Source organism: Dermacentor silvarum, chromosome 7 (assembly GCF_013339745.2).
Source record: "Dermacentor silvarum isolate Dsil-2018 chromosome 7, BIME_Dsil_1.4, whole genome shotgun sequence".
Taxonomy (NCBI): domain Eukaryota; kingdom Metazoa; phylum Arthropoda; class Arachnida; order Ixodida; family Ixodidae; genus Dermacentor; species Dermacentor silvarum.
Genome location: NC_051160.1, coordinates 7,606,423 through 7,625,346, shown reverse-complemented (window position 1 = coordinate 7,625,346; position 18,924 = coordinate 7,606,423). Strand labels below are relative to the sequence as shown.

The 18,924-nt window shown below is 51.5% G+C and overlaps 1 protein-coding gene across 2 annotated transcripts in view; it reads left to right on the top strand.

Moving 5' to 3' along the window:
- Positions 1 to 18,924, top strand: part of LOC119457493 (uncharacterized) — a 276,591-nt gene that overhangs the window by 153,142 nt on the left and 104,525 nt on the right. For both annotated transcript variants that reach the window (XM_049670126.1, XM_037719079.2), the window contains exon 2: positions 16,452 to 16,565. In XM_049670126.1, the coding sequence (XP_049526083.1) occupies positions 16,452 to 16,565 (114 nt within the window). The remainder of the gene's footprint in view (positions 1 to 16,451; positions 16,566 to 18,924) is intronic.

Genomic DNA, 18,924 nt, shown 5'->3' with positions numbered 1-18,924 from the left:
TTTCTTTCCGAGGCTACAACGATCGAGAAGACGCTTGAAATGCGCGTCAGGCAATACAACCGCCGTGCCCTGACCAACTACGCCGACGCTCAAGCGCTAGGCGCCGACGACCTGCGCGAAACCATCAGAGCGGTCATTCGCGAGGAGCTGCATAAGCTCTTTCCCAGGTCGCAGCCTCACGTGGCATCTATCGCCGACGTCGTCAAAGACGAAGTTCAGCGCTCACTTGGAGTTCCCGATGTGCAGCCACAATCGCCGCAACCCCAGCCGGAAGCGCTGACCTACGCCGCCGTCGCCCGTCGTCAAGGCCCCCCTCCGCGCTCGCGCCAGGGCCCCGTAACGCCGCAGTTCCGTCGTCCACTGCCGCCGCCGCCAGCACGCCCGCCCGTCGCCCAGCGCAGCTACCAGAGGAAGACGGACATTTGGCGCGCCCCCGACCACCGCCCGCTCTGTTATCACTGTGGGGAAGCCGGCCATGTCTACCGCCGATGCCCATACCGCGAGATGGGCCTACGAGGGTTCGCCGTCAACGCGCCGCGTCCACAGCTTGGCGAGAGACCACGTGACATCGCCGACTACCTCGCCGGAGCCCAGTGGCAACCACGACGACCCTCACGCTCGCCGTCACCGGGCCGCTACATCTCGCCGCATCGCCGTCAGTACACCGGTCCCACCCGGGGCCGATCTCCGAGCCCTTACCCGGGAAACTAAAGGCAGCAACCGATGGAGGTGCGGTTGCTGGACGACGCAATGCCGAAGATCCTCCGCCGCCGACGACGACGACGATTCGCGAATCATCACGACGAGATATCAGCATGCCGCCTAGCAACAGCCTTGACAGCACTTCGCCGCAGAAAGAAGACCTGCCGACGCGACGTAGCAGCAGCAGAGCAAGCCGACGCAGCCGTGATCCGACGCCACGAATTAACCGCAACGCCAGACGCCGGTCTACCGATCTAGACGTGCTCATCGATGGCCATAACGTCACCGCTCTCGTCGACACTGGAGCCGACTATTCCGTCTTCAGTGGCCCGTTCGCCGCCAAGTTGAAGAAGGTGAAAACAGCCTGGCAAGGACCCGATATCCGGACAGCTGGAGGCCACCTAATAACGCCGACTGGAATCTGCACAGCGCGAGTCACTTTAAACAACCACACTTACCCGGGGAGCTTCGTAATCCTGCAGCACTGCTCCAGGGATGTCATCCTAGGCATGGACTTTCTAAACCAATACGGTGCAGTCATCGACTTAAGATCCAAGTCGATAACACTTTCAACGAACAACGCGCTACCACCGGATACAAGCATAAGTTACCATGCCTTGAATGTGCTTGAAGAACAAGTCACCGTTCCGCCTCGCTCCAGCGTAATGATTTCCGTCGGTACCGAAGTGCCTGCAGACATGGAGGGCATCATCGAGGGCGATCATCACCTACTGCTCGACCGTGAAATTTGCGTCGCTAGAGGCATAGCTGAGCTACGTGCAGGGAAAGCAAGGGTGATGCTCACGAACTTCAGCCCTGAATACAAGCACATTAACAAAGGCACCACGGTCGCCTACATCGACGAAATAGTACAAGCCAGCAGTGCTTTCGCCTTCACGGATTCCAGTGCACCTGCAACGACGACTATAATACCTGAGCCAACTTTCGACGTCAATCAAAACCTTCCCAGGCATAAGAAAGAACAACTAAAAGCTCTGCTCCTGCAATACAAGGACTGCTTCTCGTCGTCGTCAAAAGTTCGACAAACCCCTGTCGCCAAGCACCGCATCATCACCGACGAAAATGTCCGGCCACTCCGTCAGAGCCCGTACCGAGTTTCGGCGCGCGAACGCGAGGCCATAAGGCAACAAGTCGACGAAATGCTACGCGACGACATTATCCAGCCGTCCAAGAGTCCGTGGGCGTCCCCCGTGGTGTTAGTGAAGAAGAAGGATGGAACCCTACGTTTCTGCGTCGATTATCGTCGCCTCAACAAAATCACGAAGAAGGACGTATACCCCCTCCCACGGATTGACGACGCCTTGGATCGACTCTACAACGCAAAGTATTTTTCGTCGATGGACCTCAAAACCGGCTACTGGCAAATCGAAGTCGACGAGAGGGACCGGGAGAAGACTGCGTTTATAACACCAGACGGATTGTTCGAGTTCAAGGTCATGCCGTTTGGTCTTTGCTCGGCGCCTGCCACTTTCCAACGTGTCATGGATACAGTACTGGCGGGCTTGAAGTGGCAGACTTGCCTCGTCTATTTGGACGACGTCGTTGTGTTTGCCTCAAGCTTCGAGGAACACCTCCGGCGCCTTGAAACAGTTCTTCAAGCAATCAAGACCTCCGGACTCACGTTGAAGCCAGAAAAGTGCCGCTTCGCATATGAGGAGCTCTTGTTTTTGGGCCACGTCATCAACAACTCTGGAGTGCGCCCCGACCCTCAGAAAACTGCGGCCATCTCCAACTTTCCTCCGCCCGCTGACAAGAAGGCAGTGCGTAGATTTCTTGGACTGTGCGCCTATTACAGGCGCTTCGTCAAGAATTTTTCACGAATCGCTGAGCCACTGACGTATCTCACGAGGGCCGACGTCGAGTTCAAGTGGGAGACGCCGCAAGTCGAAGCATTTGAAGAACTGAAGCGACGCCTGCAATCGCCGCCAATACTTGCGCATTTCGACGAAAATGCCGATACCGAAGTCCACACCGACGCAAGCAGCGTAGGACTCGGCGCCGTGCTTGTGCAGAGGACTGACGGACTAGAAAGGGTTGTAAGTTACGCTAGCCGGTCGCTATCGAAGGCGGAAGCAAATTATTCCACAACAGAAAAGGAGTGCCTCGCCATCATCTGGGCTACGTCAAAGTTTCGCCCCTACCTCTATGGCAGGCCCTTTAAAGTTGTAAGCGACCACCACGCCTTGTGTTGGCTAGCTAACTTGAAGGATCCTTCAGGTCGCCTCGCACGATGGAGCCTGAGACTTCAAGCATTCGACATCACCGTCGTTTACAAATCCGGGCGAAAGCACGCTGACGCCGATTGTTTGTCTCGCGCCCCCGTCGAACCGCCGCCACAAGACGACCAGGATGACGACACTTTCTTGGGACCCATCAGTGCCGACGAATTCGCCGAACAACAGCGAGCCGACCCGGAACTAAGGAGCCTTGTAGACTACCTGGAAGGCAAGACCGTCATTGTGCCGAAGGCGTTCAGGCGAGGATTGGCGTCGTTCTTCTTGCAAAACGACATTCTCCTAAAGAAGAACTTCTCGCCTCTCCGAGCCAACTACCTTCTCGTGGTACCCTCAGCATTGCGTCCAGAGGTTCTGCAAGCTCTCCATGACGACCCAACGGCTGGACATCTCGGTTTTTCCCGCACTCTCGCGAGGATACAAGAAAAATACTACTGGCCTCGCCTCTCTGCTGACGTCGCCCATTACGTAAGGACATGCCGAGACTGTCAGCGACGCAAAACACCGCCGACAAGACCAGCCGGGCTTCTACAGCCGATCGAGCCACCTCGCCGACCGTTCCAGCAGATCGGGATGGACTTACTGGGGCCTTTTCCGACGTCGACGTCCGGGAATAAATGGATCATCGTAGCTACGGACTACCTCACCCGCTACGCCGAAACAAAAGCCTTGCCCAAAGGCAGTGCCGACGAGGTAGCCCGATTCTTCGTTGAGAACATCCTCCTGCGTCACGGTGCCCCGGAAGTCCTCATCACCGACAGAGGTACGGCCTTCACGGCTGAACTAACTCAAGCCATCCTGCGATACAGCCAGACAAGCCATCGCCGCACCACCGCCTACCACCCGCAGACGAATGGCCTCACCGAGCGCCTAAATAAGACCATCGCCGACATGCTGGCTATGTACGTCGACGTCGAACACAAGACGTGGGATGCCGTCCTTCCGTACGTGACCTTCGCATACAACACGGCCGTGCAAGAAACGACGCACATGGCGCCGTTCAACCTGGTCTACGGAAGGAACCCGGCAACGACGCTTGACGCTATGCTACCGGACGTCGCTGACGAAGAAAATCTCGACGTTGCCACCTATTTGCAGCGTGCCGAAGAAGGTCGACAGCTCGCCCGCCTGCGCATCAAGAACCAGCAGAGAACCGACAGCCGACTCTACAATCTTCGACGACGCTACGTCGAGTACCAGCCCGGAGACCATGTTTGGGTCTGGACTCCGATACGCCGACGAGGACTTAGCGAGAAACTCTTACGTCGCTATTTCGGACCATATAAGATCATCCGACGTATTGGCGCACTGGACTATGAGGTCGTGCCAGACGGCATTTCGCAATCACAGCGGCGCCGCGCACGACCCGAAGTCATCCATGTGGTGCGTCTTAAGCCTTTCTACGCCCGCTGACGAACTTAGGTACTTTGTTACTTTATTTTTTTTTTCTTTCTTTATTACGCGTGGTTTTGTTTACGCTTTCACATTTGTTTGTAGCATCGGGACGATGCTTTTTAAGGGGAGGGTATTGACACGTATACATGTTTATCTTTCACCGGTGGCCGCCTTCCACCGGCTAACAAATGTTAAACGTTATCGCTCGGCGCAGGACGCGCCTGTATCGGAAGTTTCTAGAACGTTATCGATGCTTCTTTCCATTGCCTGTTTTCACCGACGCTTCTGTTATCTGATTGCATGACTGACGCGAATTGTCTAGAACTTTCTGGAAGACACGCGGGCATCAGGGATTAATCTAGAACCTTCGATGACTCAGGTATAAAAGCCGACGCGTTTCGCCGCTGATCAGATTTTCGACGATCGCCGACTGTGTTCGCCGCTATCGTTGTGCTTTGAGTGTACCTTGATTTTGTGGGCACAGGTTCGCCCAATAAACAACCAGTTTCGTCGTACACAGTTTTAAGACTGTTTTCTTCAGCGTCACTACTACGTGACAATATATCCGCTCGCTGCCAGCGTTTTGACGGTCGTTGTCTGCAGTCATTCAGTGTGATCTATTCATGTTTGTTTGTGCGCGCTCACAGCACGCTTCTTCAATCAGTAATAGTCGGGCCACATTTTCCAACGCACGCTACACATGCAATGCTGCCCGGGTCGGCAGTGCAGCGCTACAGGTGTGTCCCTTCGCACGCGCTGCCCACGGGAAGCGCTTCTCATCAACACCACCGTTTCACACGCGCCTTCTCGTGGTCATCGAGTCTCTCTTCATGTCGGTCTACTTACGCCGCAGCACACCTGCTTACTTAATCAGCTCATATGTTTACTACAATTCATATTGCTACCAAAGCCGCTCACCTTACTTCGTATGAAATTGCTGTGTTGCTGTCGCATTCATCGCTTCGCCCTTAGGGCGAAACTGTGACATTTTTTTCTTTCGTCTTTCGCTGCGCTGTTATTCTGGCCTAAATTATCGTTCGGCACGTCTTTGGTCTCACTTCCAGCTTTCTCTTTGTGAAAGGGGCGCCTGTTTTCCTCTTTGCTGAATTTCGTCAATGGCCTGACGCGCGTTTTCTCCGATTCGCGACGTGCGGTGAATTCATCTGCTAGTACTGCAGCACGTTCTAAGTCCTTTTCGCCCGACCTATCTTGAATCCACAGGCGCATCGCTTCGCTCAAGGACCCATAGAACTGCTCCATGCAGATTAGCTCAACAACCTTGTCGTGACAACCGAACGCGTCTTCCCCTTTTAGCCACTCGATTAAATTGACTTTCAGTTTATAACTGAAATCTTGAAAAGACTCGCCCGGTGTCCTAACTAGCTCCCGAAAACGGCGGCGGAAAGCCTCCGCTGAGAGCCGATATTTCCTTAGCAACGCAGCTTTTACTTTCTGATAATCCTCTGACTCGTCCTTCGTTAGCCTTGCAATTATTTCGGTTGCTTCGCCAGGAAGAACGGTCAGAATCTGTTGCGGCCAACTCTCTAGTGCTAACCCGTTTCTCTCGCAGGTTCGTTCAAAAATAACGAGAAACAATCCCATGTCATCGTTAACCTTGTACGACGGTATGAGATCCCTTATTTTCACTCTTGCTTCACCTGAATGCCTTTCATCTATTGAGAGGTTATTTGCCGATTGCCTGGCCAGATCCCGCTGCACGTCTAGTTCTTTTAGCTTTAGTTCGTGAGCTCTCTGTTCCTCTCGTTCTTTTATTTCTGCAGCTCTCTGTTCCTCTCGTTCCTTTCTTTCTGCAGCTCTCTGTTCCCTCTCTTCTGCAGCGTTTTGCTCAGCTTTCTCAGCTATCTCTTCCCATGCTTCTGAAATTTCGTCCTCAAGAGCCCCGCACTTCTCAATCGCCTCAATAAGCTGCGGCTTTCTCTGACTTTTCCCGACCTCAATTCCCAGCTCTTCACAAAGTAATAACAACTCTGGCTTTTTCCGTTTGCCCAAATCCATGGTCAATCCCGAACGAGGACTTTCTTACTCTGCTGTGACGTGAGGAAGCTTTCAACAGGAGCCTGCACGTACAGAAACTAATTCGCCGTTTTAGAAAACACACAAGCTAAAACCTGGCAAATTCTCAAAGAAAGTCAAGCGCTCACCATTTTGCTGAAGCCAGGACGAAGGGTGGAGTATCCCATTGCTGCCAACCAGCTGATATAATCTCGACCGGGTGAGGTGGGTCGTTACCGCAGGAATCAGGAGACGACGATGAAGGCGGGCATCGTTATGATGAAAAATAGAAAAGATTGTATTCACTTCATTGGTACATGGTTTTGACTCTATCCGAGTCTCGAGCGGTTCTGATTAACACGGGGGCCAGGACGGCCTTAAATCCCCTCGTGGTGGCCGATCTTTCCTTCGGGGAAGTCCTCTCTCCGGTGGTCAAGTTGACGACCTCCTCTCCCTCGGGTCCTCCTTCTTGGTAGCTCGCCGTTTTCGTCTGCTCCGTAGAGGTGAGACGCTCTCTCGGGGGTGAAGGGGATTATCTCGTCACGGGAAAAGCGCTGGGGCTTGCTTCCCACATTGGAGAGATACAGATTCCAGGAAGATCATAACCTGCCGATGACTCCTTCGGGGAACTTGTGGAAGTGTCAGACCTCTGTCGGGCGGTCAAGTTGACGACCTCCTCTCCCTCGGGTCCTCCTTCTTGGTAGCTCGCCGTTTTCGTCTGCTCCGTAGAGGTGAGACGCTCTCTCGGGGGTGAAGGGGATTATCTCGTCACGGGAAAAGCGCTGGGGCTTGCTTCCCACATTGGAGAGATACAGATTCCAGGAAGATCATAACCTGCCGATGACTCCTTCGGGGAACTTGTGGAAGTGTCAGACCTCTGTCGGGCGGTCAAGTTGACGACCTCCTCTCCCTCGGGTCCTCCTTCTTGGTAGCTCGCCGTTTTCGTCTGCTCCGTAGAGGTCAGACGCTCTCTCGGGGATGAAATAGGATTATCTCGTCACGGGAAAGGCGCTCGAGCTTGATTCCCACATTTGACAGGTGCAGTTCCAAGCCGATCATAACACTGCTTATACCAGAGTACAAAGCTGCGTCTTGTTTAGTATCGAGGAGAACGGGGCTCACATGAACTTTAGTTTGCACAGCAGCCTCTTCGATTGAAGTGAATGATTCCAACAAACAACCAATATCTAAAAACTGCTTTGATAGTGAGTCACAATTCCATTCTTGTGATTTATCTTTGTGGCGTAGGGCAGTTCTTGCATTAGCTTTTTGAACATTGAGAGCTTTGTGATCATGGAAAACATATAATGCTTGCTCGCGCGTCAAGCAACCTTGAGCTGCCTCATCGCCCGTTTCAAAACCCAAAGATTTGATTGCGGGAGGCGGTGAATACAAGACATTAACCTCATTTATATCTTCAACAGCGGAAGGAGTCGTGCTGCCGAAAGTCGTAGGACTAGTGAGCGGTTCAAGAGCTGCAATCTGCAATTTGAGGACGCATAAGAATACTTGACGTCGTGTGTGTTTTTTCTGTGCTCAAGTGGTTTGTGTATGTGTGATGCGAGAGAGAGAGGACCTGTGAGGCTGTCTTGGCGGCTGCGCCCAACACTGAGGATGCAGACCTGGAATTTTGGGCAGCATTTGCCATTTTTTCAGGCATCTCTTGAGCAGCGGCGTAGACCCTCGTACGCTTTCACTCGCACACACAGCGACGATTCTATCGTCGTTGGACTTTATACGGAACCTCACGGCAACGGCGACGCCGACGGCAGAAATGCGCTCGGACTGTCCATATAATTGCTACCGCAATAAAACATTATGGGGTCTTACGTGCCGAAACCACGATCTGATTATGAGGCAGACTATAGTGGAGGACTCCGGAGTAATTTGAACCACCCGGGGTTCGCATTTCACCCCCATCAAAATGCGGCCACCGTGGCCGGGATTCGGTCCCGTGACCTCGTGCTCACCAGCCCAGCACCATAGCCACTAAGCAACATGACGGGTTCGAAGCAAGAAAGAAACTCGTCAAAGGAAATGACTGTTCCCTATACGCAGCTGGAGAAACAGCCCCTGCCTCCCCCCCCCCCCCCCCCAAAAAAAAAAAGTAACTGAATTTAAATGCGCAACTGGCTAAAAAAAAATAATAAAGCGAACGAAATCATTCCACTGGATGTGACAAGTACTTTTTCGCAAGAAAATACGTCACCGAGCATAGCTCAATCGCGAGTATCAAGTAAGCGAATATAAGGTGCACGCTTATCCGTATCTTTACGCGTATGTCCTTCCGTCGCTATTTAGAGGTCATAAAAAGGAACCCAAATTTGTCGGGGACGACATGGGTAGCACATGTAGAAAGCGATCCATGCAAAGCGGTGAATCAACAAGTTTGCTGTCCCACCCAACTATTATTTTTTTCTTCGAGATTCCCTTTCTTGCAAGGAAGCGCGAATCACATTTGACAATATATCCCGGGTGTTGCGCTTCCGAAACAGAGGGTCGAGAGCGCGCAGCAGCCGCTCGACTGCGGGCGTTCGGTATCCGATTTGCAACACGCTTACAACACGCTTGCCCAAAATGGAATCATACGAAATTGACGACGGTCCTTCCAGAAAACAAAACGCCTCATTCACTGGCCTCACTCGACGCAGAAGTAGAGCAAAACGCGCGAACGGCTTTTATTCGAATGACGCCGCGCATGCGCCAAGTAAACCTCCGCGCGCGCGCGATATATAATGCCGTGGTGCAAGAACGTTTGACTCCCGCTGCGGAGAAAGGACTCCTCCCTGAACAAATAAGCTGCGAGCTAGCCCCTCCGCTCCTGCATAGTCCCTATAAATGCACGACGAGAGCAACTCCTTTGCGACGCGTCATCAGACGATGGTGCTCGTTGTCGCGCATATTATACGAAGCGGTGGGACTTCCTCGCTGTATGTGACGGAGCAACTGATCTCTTGGAAACTGCATCCAACTTGCACTCGTGCGGCTATAGCGCCACCTGGTGCAGAAACAGACGCGCATAGGAAAATCGCAAGTGCGGGTATGTGAATGCTATGCGCAGCACCCGCGACGCTGCACAAGGAGGGATTCTGTCGTCATCCACAGTGGCAATCGCTGCCTTTGCTGCGCAATCTGTTGTGGCCGGCTCTGTGCGCCTTGCTCTTTTTTTTTCATCAACTAGCGCACGCACACAGTTTTTACGAGACGATATAATGCAGACGGTCATTCTCTCAAGGCATAACTCTGGAGAAAAAAAAGACAAGGAAACGAGTAGCACTCTAGACCCAAAACTATTGCGCCAGCAGAGCAGAAGATGATTACCTCAATAATGCATAGAATTCCTCCATGCATGCCGGCGTTGTGTAATATCAATAGCAGAATTAATGACGTCTATCGCTTTGCTATTCATACCAGAAGCCGACAGCGTCCGCTTCTGTTATGGATTGCAAATCGGCGACACGTAGAATTTATGTATTATGTTATAACACGATTTGCTCATAACAGAAGTTGCCGAAAGAAGCTAGAAATATTGGTTAGTAACTGTATATTTCTTAGAGTGGTCACACATTTGGACAATATCTAGTTTGGGATAGCACTGCTCTATAACGGGGTAATTTTAATCAACGTACTATCTTGCACGATTCATGTGAGATACGAGGCAACGTTTTGGGCTCGTGAGATATTTATCTGTATCGGAGCAGCGTTTTACTGGCAGGAGAAAGTATTTAAAAAATTCAGAGCCCTTCCACTATGGGAAGATGAGAGACCAGCGAAGCTGTACTTGTTGATAACTACGTGTTTATTGAGCTATATATGGTTAACTGCTATGTTGATTGAATTTATCTCTCTTGATTGAATAAAGACACATACGCATAACTTCGTTGTTGTTATCGTCCTTTATTTTCTCTTTATTTTGTCACCATGGTAACCAATGCTTTGTGGTCACTGTAATGTAATAATTAATTAATTATGGGGTTTTACGGGCCAAAACCACGATCTGATTATGAGGCACGCCGTAGTGGGGGACTCCGGAAATTTGGACCACCTGGGGTTCTTTAACGTGCAATGTAATGTACTGCAATTGGTTGCGCCTTCGCGCCCACTTCCGCCACTGTTCGCGAAGGCGATCCTCACGGGCACGCCGTTCTTCATCGGTCACAGAGCGGCTGTCCGACGTTACGGGTCCTTCGGACGCCACGCGTTCGGCTATAGCGGCTTCCCGTCGCCCATTCACGCTGTTCCTCGCGCCATGCACGTTCTTCTTCCGTACGGACTACGCGCATCCTGGCCATAGCAAGAGCAAAGTACAACTGCTGATAACGTCGCTAGAGCGATGTCGACGTCACAAGAAAACGAGGCACATACATTGGTGGGTACACAATGACATTTTATCAGAACCTAGCCATATGCAGCTTCGCAGTAAAAAATTGGCTGTGGTTTAGCTCTGGTTAAACCTAGTCGAGTGGCGATATCTACAGACCCCCGGCTGCGCTTAGGCGTCTAGCAGCATCGCTGTCACGGCGTTTGGCCAACCGTTCGGCACGCTCCTCTTGAGTCTCTTCGCGCGCTGTCTCTACGGCGATCCCTGGCATCCTTCAGGCTGGCTGACTTCTCACCATCCATACTAAAAAAAAAAAAAAAATTATGGGGTTTTACGTGCCAAAACCAGTTCTGATTATGAGGCACGCCGTAGTGGGGGACTCCGGAAATTTGGACCACCTGGGGTTCTTTAACGTGCACCTAAATCTAAGTACACGGGTGTTTTCGCATTTCGCCCCCATAGAAATGCGGCCGCCGTGGCCGGGATTCGATCCCGCGACCTCGTGCTCAGCAGCACCATCCATACTGCGGCCTCAACTATGGCTGTGGTGACGCGAGCTCTCCCCTTCTATACTCCCGGTTATCCCAGCTGCGGAGCGCGGAGTGTGACGTCATACAGTGGTCGCAGACAGCGCCCAACGGCAAGAGCGGTGGCCGCGCGGCGACCGCGGCGAGCCGAGTTGCTGGAGAATCGAGGGCCGTGGTGTTGCGTCACAGTGCGGCCACGGCTCGAATTACGGCGACGGCGAAGAGGCGAAAACTTCGCGTAATGTAGCTATCTCTACAAAAATCACTCACCATTCCACTGCTGTGTAGGTGGATTACCAGCGAAGCTATTTAAGCACACGACATAGAGGTGACACAGAATTTAGATCAGGGGTTCTCAAGCAGGTTCGTTCCAGGGAACCCTGATAAGCTCCATGATGCGCCAAGGAACCCCCCCCCCCCCCAGTTAACCGAATTAAAATGTCCTAATTAACAAATTTCGAATTATCGAGGGTATCAAGAAAACAATAAACAAATGCTTAACTACATCAACACGCTTTTATTTACTCAATGAATCAGCAAAGTCTGTTTATATTTATTTAGCACAAGACCAGTGCAGAAGCTGAAATTCTCGTCATCTCATGACTGATTTGCGCTAGCAGCGGTGAAGGCCTCCGCGCGCGTACATCATAGCGTACATCCTGATTATTTTTTCGCCAGTCAGCTGCTCGCCAACAAATTGTCCGCCCATCGCGATGTAGCCGGGGCTCTTAATCTTCGACAGCTTTAAACTACTGCTTGCTGCAACAAGTGCAGACGAAACTGCGGCCGCTATCGACGCGATCATGGACGGTGACCTTGCGGTTCAGAAGGCAGGCGGCCGACGCACGCACGAAGTCAAAACGAAACTACCGTTCGCTGCAAGAAGTGCAGACGAAACCGCGGTCGCTGTCGACGCTAACATGGTTGGTGACTACGCATTTGTGAAGGCACGCAGCCGACGCGCGCACCGAGTGAAAACGAAACTACTGTTTGCCTCAGCTGCTGTGGACGAAACTGCAGTGGTTATCGATGCGATCATGGATGGCAACTACGCACTTATGAAGGCACGCGGCATGCCGCCAACGTGGTGTTACGCGCGGCGATAAACGCAAGAATAAAGTCTTAAGGGCGCAATTAGGCACGAAGCGCTCCGGCGTTGCTGTCAATCACGTGCCGCGCACGCTTGCCACTGAGGATCATGGCGATGCGGACTGCGCCGCTTCGTTTCGGTTGGACGCTAGCGTCGTTCTTGCTCTTCTGCGGCGCGTATTTGCGATGCTCCGCGCATTCTTTTTTCTTCATTTTTTTTTATTCCTCCAACGTATACGTCAGTGTGCACGCTATCGGCACCTACCCTATCTACAAATAGGAGAAAGGCGCATGGTGGTAAGCTACGGCCTCTGAGATTCAAGTACGAAAGCTTAGGCGTGCTGTCCGTTCTCAGAGGTTGGATGGCTAAAAGCTGCTTGCGTTTTTATTACGCAGTTCGCGCGTTGCTGTTACGCACTGTGATGTGCTTTTGGACACTCGGGCATCGGTAATGAAGGTTCTTTGGATAAAGCGCACCTCGTGTTCGCCGTTTTAGACGCTTGTCAAGGGCGCGGGACCAGGGAAAATATATCAGTGGCTCGCGGAACCCCGAGCATGGGCCTGCGGAACCCGTAGGTTCCGCGGAACCCACTTTGAGAACCCATGATTTAGATCAAAGATATGAGCAAACTTTATTGCTGTTGAGCGGCGACGGTGGTCATCCCGAAGAAACACACACGAACACACACTTTTATTTTGATCTGCGGTCTTTATCGGTGGAATACAATCGCGTGCAAGACCACCTCGGGGAGCCGGAGGAAACTAGACACGCGCGACGGGACTTCGACGCCGGGAGAGCGGAAAGAAACTAGGCACGGCTTGGAACGACGACAAAGCGAGGGCGGTGCGAGCATGACCGACGCGGGTCGCACAGCGGCGAATCGTTGAGAAACCCGAGAGTCAACTGATATTGAAAATGGCGCCTATTGATAACTAATCTACTGAAAATGAATATACAAGTGATGAGACGTATAAGCTTTTGCACAGAATGAAGCGACTTTGCATCAAATTCGGGAGCTGAGTGTTTGCACACGGAAATCTGTTGACGGACAGGAAAAAAATGCATAGAACCGTAGCAATAGAGAGTTTCGCTGTAAAATAAAAAATGTCTCAGTTTCGCCCTAAGGGCGAAGCAATGAATGCGATAGCAACACAGCAATGTCATACGATGTAAGGTGAGTGGCTTTGGTAGCAATATAAATTGTAGTAAACATGAGCTGATTAAGTAAGCAGGTGTGCTGCGGCGTAAGTAGACCGACATGAAGAGAGACTCGATGACCACGAAAAGGCGCGTGTGAAACGGTGGTGTTGATGAGAAGCGCTTCCCCTGGGCAGCGCATGCGCAGGGACACACCTGTAGCGCTGCACTGCCGATCCGGGCAGCATTACATGTGTAGCGTGCGTTGGAAAATGTGGCCCGACTATTACTAACTGAATGAACAAGCGTGGTGTGAGCGCGCACAAACAAACATGAATAGATCACACTGAATGACTGCAGACAACGACTGTCAAAACGCTGGCAGCAAGCCCATACGCTGCAGCGGGCGAAGGTACGTGCGGGCTATCGCTTCAACAGAAACTGAGCGGCGAATGCACAGTGCATAAAGGTCAGAGCCGTGTGGAGATAAGAGACGGTGCGGTTGAGCGACGAGCGCGGTTGTTGGCAGAGTAGAAGTGCGCCCCCCCCCCCCCCCCCCCCGCTCCCTCCGGCGCTGGCTTCCCGCTTCCTTGCTTGCGCGTGGGAGAGATAAGAGACTGCGGACGAGCGACGAGCGCGGTTGTTGGCAGAGAAGTGCCCCCCTCCCTTCTCCCTCCGGCGCTGGCTATCCGCTTCCTTGCTTGCGCGTGGGAAATTGAGTGCGTTCGCTCTCCGTGACAGCGCGCGTCCCTGCACGCTTCCGCTGGGGCATACGGCACGCGGCGAAGATTTTATCTATACGGAACCTCACGGCGATGGCGACGCCGACGGCGACGTCGACGGCAGAAATCCGGTTGAAGTGTCCATATAATTGCTATCGCAATAAAAAAGAAAGAAAAGAAAAATACATTGTCATGCGGTCATGATGGTCAAGAACACAGTAGCAAAACTCAATGGCGAAACTCTTTATTGGGCACCTGCCGTGGTTGCTCAGTGGCTATGGTGTTGGGCTGCTGAGCACGAGGTCGCGGGATCGAATCCCGGCCACGGCGGCCGCATTTCGGTGGGGGCGAAATGCGAAAACACCCGTGTACTTAGATTTAGGTGCACGGTAAAGAACCCCATGTGGTCCAAATTTCCGGAGTCCCCCACTACGGCGTGCCTCATAATCAGATCGTGGTTTTGGCACGTAAAACCCCATAATTATTATTATCTTTATTGGGCGACCCTGTGCCCCGAAAAACAGGCTGCACTCAAAAAACAATAGCGGCGAACACTGTCGACGATCGTCGAAAATCTGCCGATGAAGGGCATCCGCGTTTATACATGAGTCATCTATGTTTCCAGAGTAATCACTGGTGCCCGCGTGTCTTCCAGAAAGTACACGGCCACCATTCGCGTCGGCATACAGTCAGATTACACAAGCTTCGGTGACAATGGATAGAACTATGGATAACACTCCAGTAAGTTCCAATCACGTCTTTCGCTGTGCGATAACTTCAAATGCAGTCCCCGAGAAAGGGATAAATAAGTTCACGTGTCAATATCAATCAACCAGTGGTTTTTATCACATAATGGCGTTTCATATTTTCTTGCTATACATGCGCGACGCTCAGTACTCCACGGATTATGCACATTGCAAAAGAAAATTAAATAATAAACTAAGAAGCGTTTTTTTTTTCGTTTTTTTCTTTATTGTTCATGGTGGGCCTTCCTTCGAACAATTTGCGATCGGCGCGTGTAGCTTTCCTGTATTTCTTCTTTTCTTCGTGATTCTGTACAAACAGTGCAAGTTAGACCCGTAGGCCTGAGGCGGTATTGCTGGCTGACATCAATTTAATTCTCGAAATTTTATTCATAGCTTTGCGTTTCCCAACTCGGTCAACAAATGGAAACGACATGGAAAGCAGTGCCGCTTGAACTGCGTTTTTTTTTTCTGTCTTTCTCGCTAGCGCTATTTTCTTTTTTAATGCTTTTTTCTTCCACTCAAATAAAACTACCAGTAGCAATATGTTTTGGACGGTAACACCGTTCTCTAGTCTCGTTTGCATAATGGTACTGGCTGCGGGAAATTTGCACTCAACGCCACTTTGAGCATTTTGCAGGGACGACTTGTGTTGAATGGTTCACGCCGCTGAATCGGCCGGGCTTTCTCTGGATTCCCTCTGAGTTTTGAATCCCGGAATCTTCTTCATTGCGCAAAAAAAAAAAAACAAGACAAATTGTCTTCTCTGTCTATGTTTTTCTCTTTCTCTTTTATGCGCTTGAAAAAGCCCTAAACTTCATCGCGCGTCTTTAACGTCGTGACGAAATCGGCTATTGGAGCTCTTGGTTAAGAAGTATAAGAGACGGTAAAGTTTCAAAACAATTTTGTTTGCAGGATCTGTCGGTCAATTCGGCGGCGGCACTTTCGCAGGTAATTCACGCAGGAGTGCGCGGATTTAATGTTCCTCTTTTTTTTTTCTCGCTCTCTCTCCTCCGTTAATTCTCATTTCACGCCACTAGCGCGTAAACAGCATAAATAAATAGCCCGTTGCTCTTAAACGAACCTCAGCATAAATCGCGTAGCGGCCCTATGATTAAACTTATCGAATTTCGAAGCAAACAGCTTTCTTCGCCCGCCTTCGTGGCACTTGACGGACTCTCGGGCAACCAAGTTGCGAAAAGGCATTCGTTCGTTCGCTTCCATTGCCAATCATCGTCGACTGTTTCTGCGTAATCACGCCACTCGGGAATGACGTTCCTCGTGGCACATTTTCCGAGATACGGCGTTTAAGCGTTAGTATTCTACACATCGTGCAACAGGAGGAGGACCTCTTCGTTGCGGGCCTGTTTGAGCGTGCTAATCGTTGCTGCAGAAGCTGTAGGTGCATGGTAAAACTGCAGCGCGCACAACGAACGAAGCCGTTTACAAACACGAGTAATGCTGTCTGATTTGTCGCCATTCTATGAGGACATGTCGTGCACGAAATGGCGAGCGAGCTGACGCGGTTGTTCCTCCCTCGGTGCAGACCAAGCGTGCGACAGCGATGCCGACTGCGCGACCGTGGCCAACACCTTCTGCAAGGGCAACGAATGCATTTGCCTGCCAAAGTTCAGCCGCAGCTACCCGCCATGCAACCAAGGTATGTCACGTGACCCTCGTCATGCTGCCCCTGCAGTGCTGTAAGTATACTCACGGAGTTACGCTCCTTGTTCCGTGCCTTGACTCGCCACATGTCTTAACAATTCAGGTGGTACTTATAGAGGGCTCGCTGTTCTTGACCGAAAAGGGTCAGTTTTAGCGATGGACGGCGATTCAGTCTCTCTAGACTGGACCGAGAATTTCACACGATCCCGCACGCAGAGCACAAACATGACTCCGAAAAGGGTCATGGTGGAACACGTGTATAAGTGCAATCATGCAATCAGCCAGGGTTCAGTTGTGGCAGAACGTGACAACGAGGCTTCTGCTCCAATCACACACCCATCGACTAGACGGATGGCCTCGCGTTTATCGTTGCTCTCTTCGTCACGTGCTACTTATACGACACCATGAACGCTGCATCGTAAGCCAGTACGGGTTCCGAACCGTCAATAAATGTCGCAGTTTCGCCCGAAAAGCGATTGCATCGATAATTGTTAGACAGCTATGCGAAGTATGAATAGCAGTGTTATCGGCCCTATAAACTTATCAACATTCGCTCACTAACTAAATTAACAAGCACGGTGTCACGCGCGCACAGGCACACATGAACACATATTAAATTACCAAACTTAAGTCTGCCTCTGCAAACCTCCAATCTCAATGCTTACCTACAAATTCAGCGCGACCAATATAGCCTCTACTGTCGCAAAATCTGCTCGTACAACTAAACCACGGATAATCGTCGCATGTCCTATGGATATCCGTTTCCGACATAACGGACATCCGATGGATGTCCGCAAATCTCCAACGCTTTCTGGAGTATACCCAGAAACTGGATGGGAAAACGGCGCCGCGGTAGCTCAACTGGTAAGAGGATCGCACGCGTAATGCGAACACGTGGGATCGTTTCCCACCTGCGGCAACTTGTTTTTTCATCCACTTTCACTTCCATTAATGTATCATTTCTTTAATTCAATTAGTACGTACAAGTGATTTCCCCTATGTCGCCGTCGCCGTCGCCGTGAGGTTCCGTATAGATAAAATCTTCACCGCGCGCCGTATGCCCGAGCGGAAGCGTGCGGGGACGCGCGCTATCACGGAGAGCGAACGCACTCAATCTCCCACGCGCAAGCAACGAAGCGGGAAGCCAGCGCCGGAGGGAGCGGGGGGGGGGGGGGGGGGGGGGGCACTTCTCCTTTGCCAACAAGCGCGCTCGTCGCTCGGCGCACCGTCTTTTATCTCTCCCACGCGCAAGCAAGGCAGCGGGAAGCCAGCGCCGGAGGGAGCGGGGGGGGGGGGGGGGGGGGGGCGCACTTCTCCTCTGCCAACAAGCGCGCTCGTCGCTCGTCGCACCGTCTCTTATCTCCACACGGCTCTGACCTTTATTTACTGTGCATTCGCCGCTCAGTTTCTGTTGAAGCGATAGACCGCACGTACCTTCGCCCGCTGCAGCGTATGGGCTTGCTGCCAGCGTTTTGACAGTCGTTGTCTGCAGTCATTCAGTGTGATCTATTCATGTTTGTTTGTGCGCGCTCACACCACGCTTGTTCATTCAGTTAGTAATAGTCGGGCCACATTTTCCAACGCACGCTACACATGTAATGCTGCCCGGATCGGCAGTGCAGCGCTACAGGTGTGTCCCTTCGCACGCGCGCTGCCCACGGGAAGCGCTTCTCATCAACACCACCGTTTCACACGCGCCTTCTCGTGGTCATCGAGTCTCTCTTTATGTCGGTCTACTTACGCCGCAGCACACCTGCTTACTTAATCAGCTCATGTTTACTACAATTCATATTGCTACCAAAGCCGCTCACCTTACTTCGTATGACATTGCTGTGTTGCTATCGCATTCATTGCTTCGCCCTTAGGGCGAAACTGTGACATTTTTTTTCTAATCCTTCTCGTAACACACCGAGTGTATTATTTTTTAGAGTTTATTCTCATCGGCTGGGGAAATGCCGCTGCCTTTTACAAAACAGCTAACTCTAGGAGAGATTATGGGACGCTTTGAATCGTACGAAAATAGGATCCGGTGTCTAATCGAAGGCGAAGAGATTTTCAACGCTGTCCATCTAATTTGTTGCGGCGTCAAGACATACAGTGCTCACGCTGTTACAATTCAAGGACTGTGTGTGCAGACGTCCCACGTTCGAGGGACGTCCCACGTCCAAGCTATTTGTTGTGTGTTGCAGCCGCAGTGCGCGCCCCGTAAATATAAATGAGCCTTGAATGTAATAATTCGAGAGCCCGCGTAAATATAGATGACTAGCGTGCATAACCAGAAGTATACGTGCGTGCTTGTTATTTTACGGCGAATGACGCCCTTGACCTTACAGATGTATGCGACGTGAAGCGAA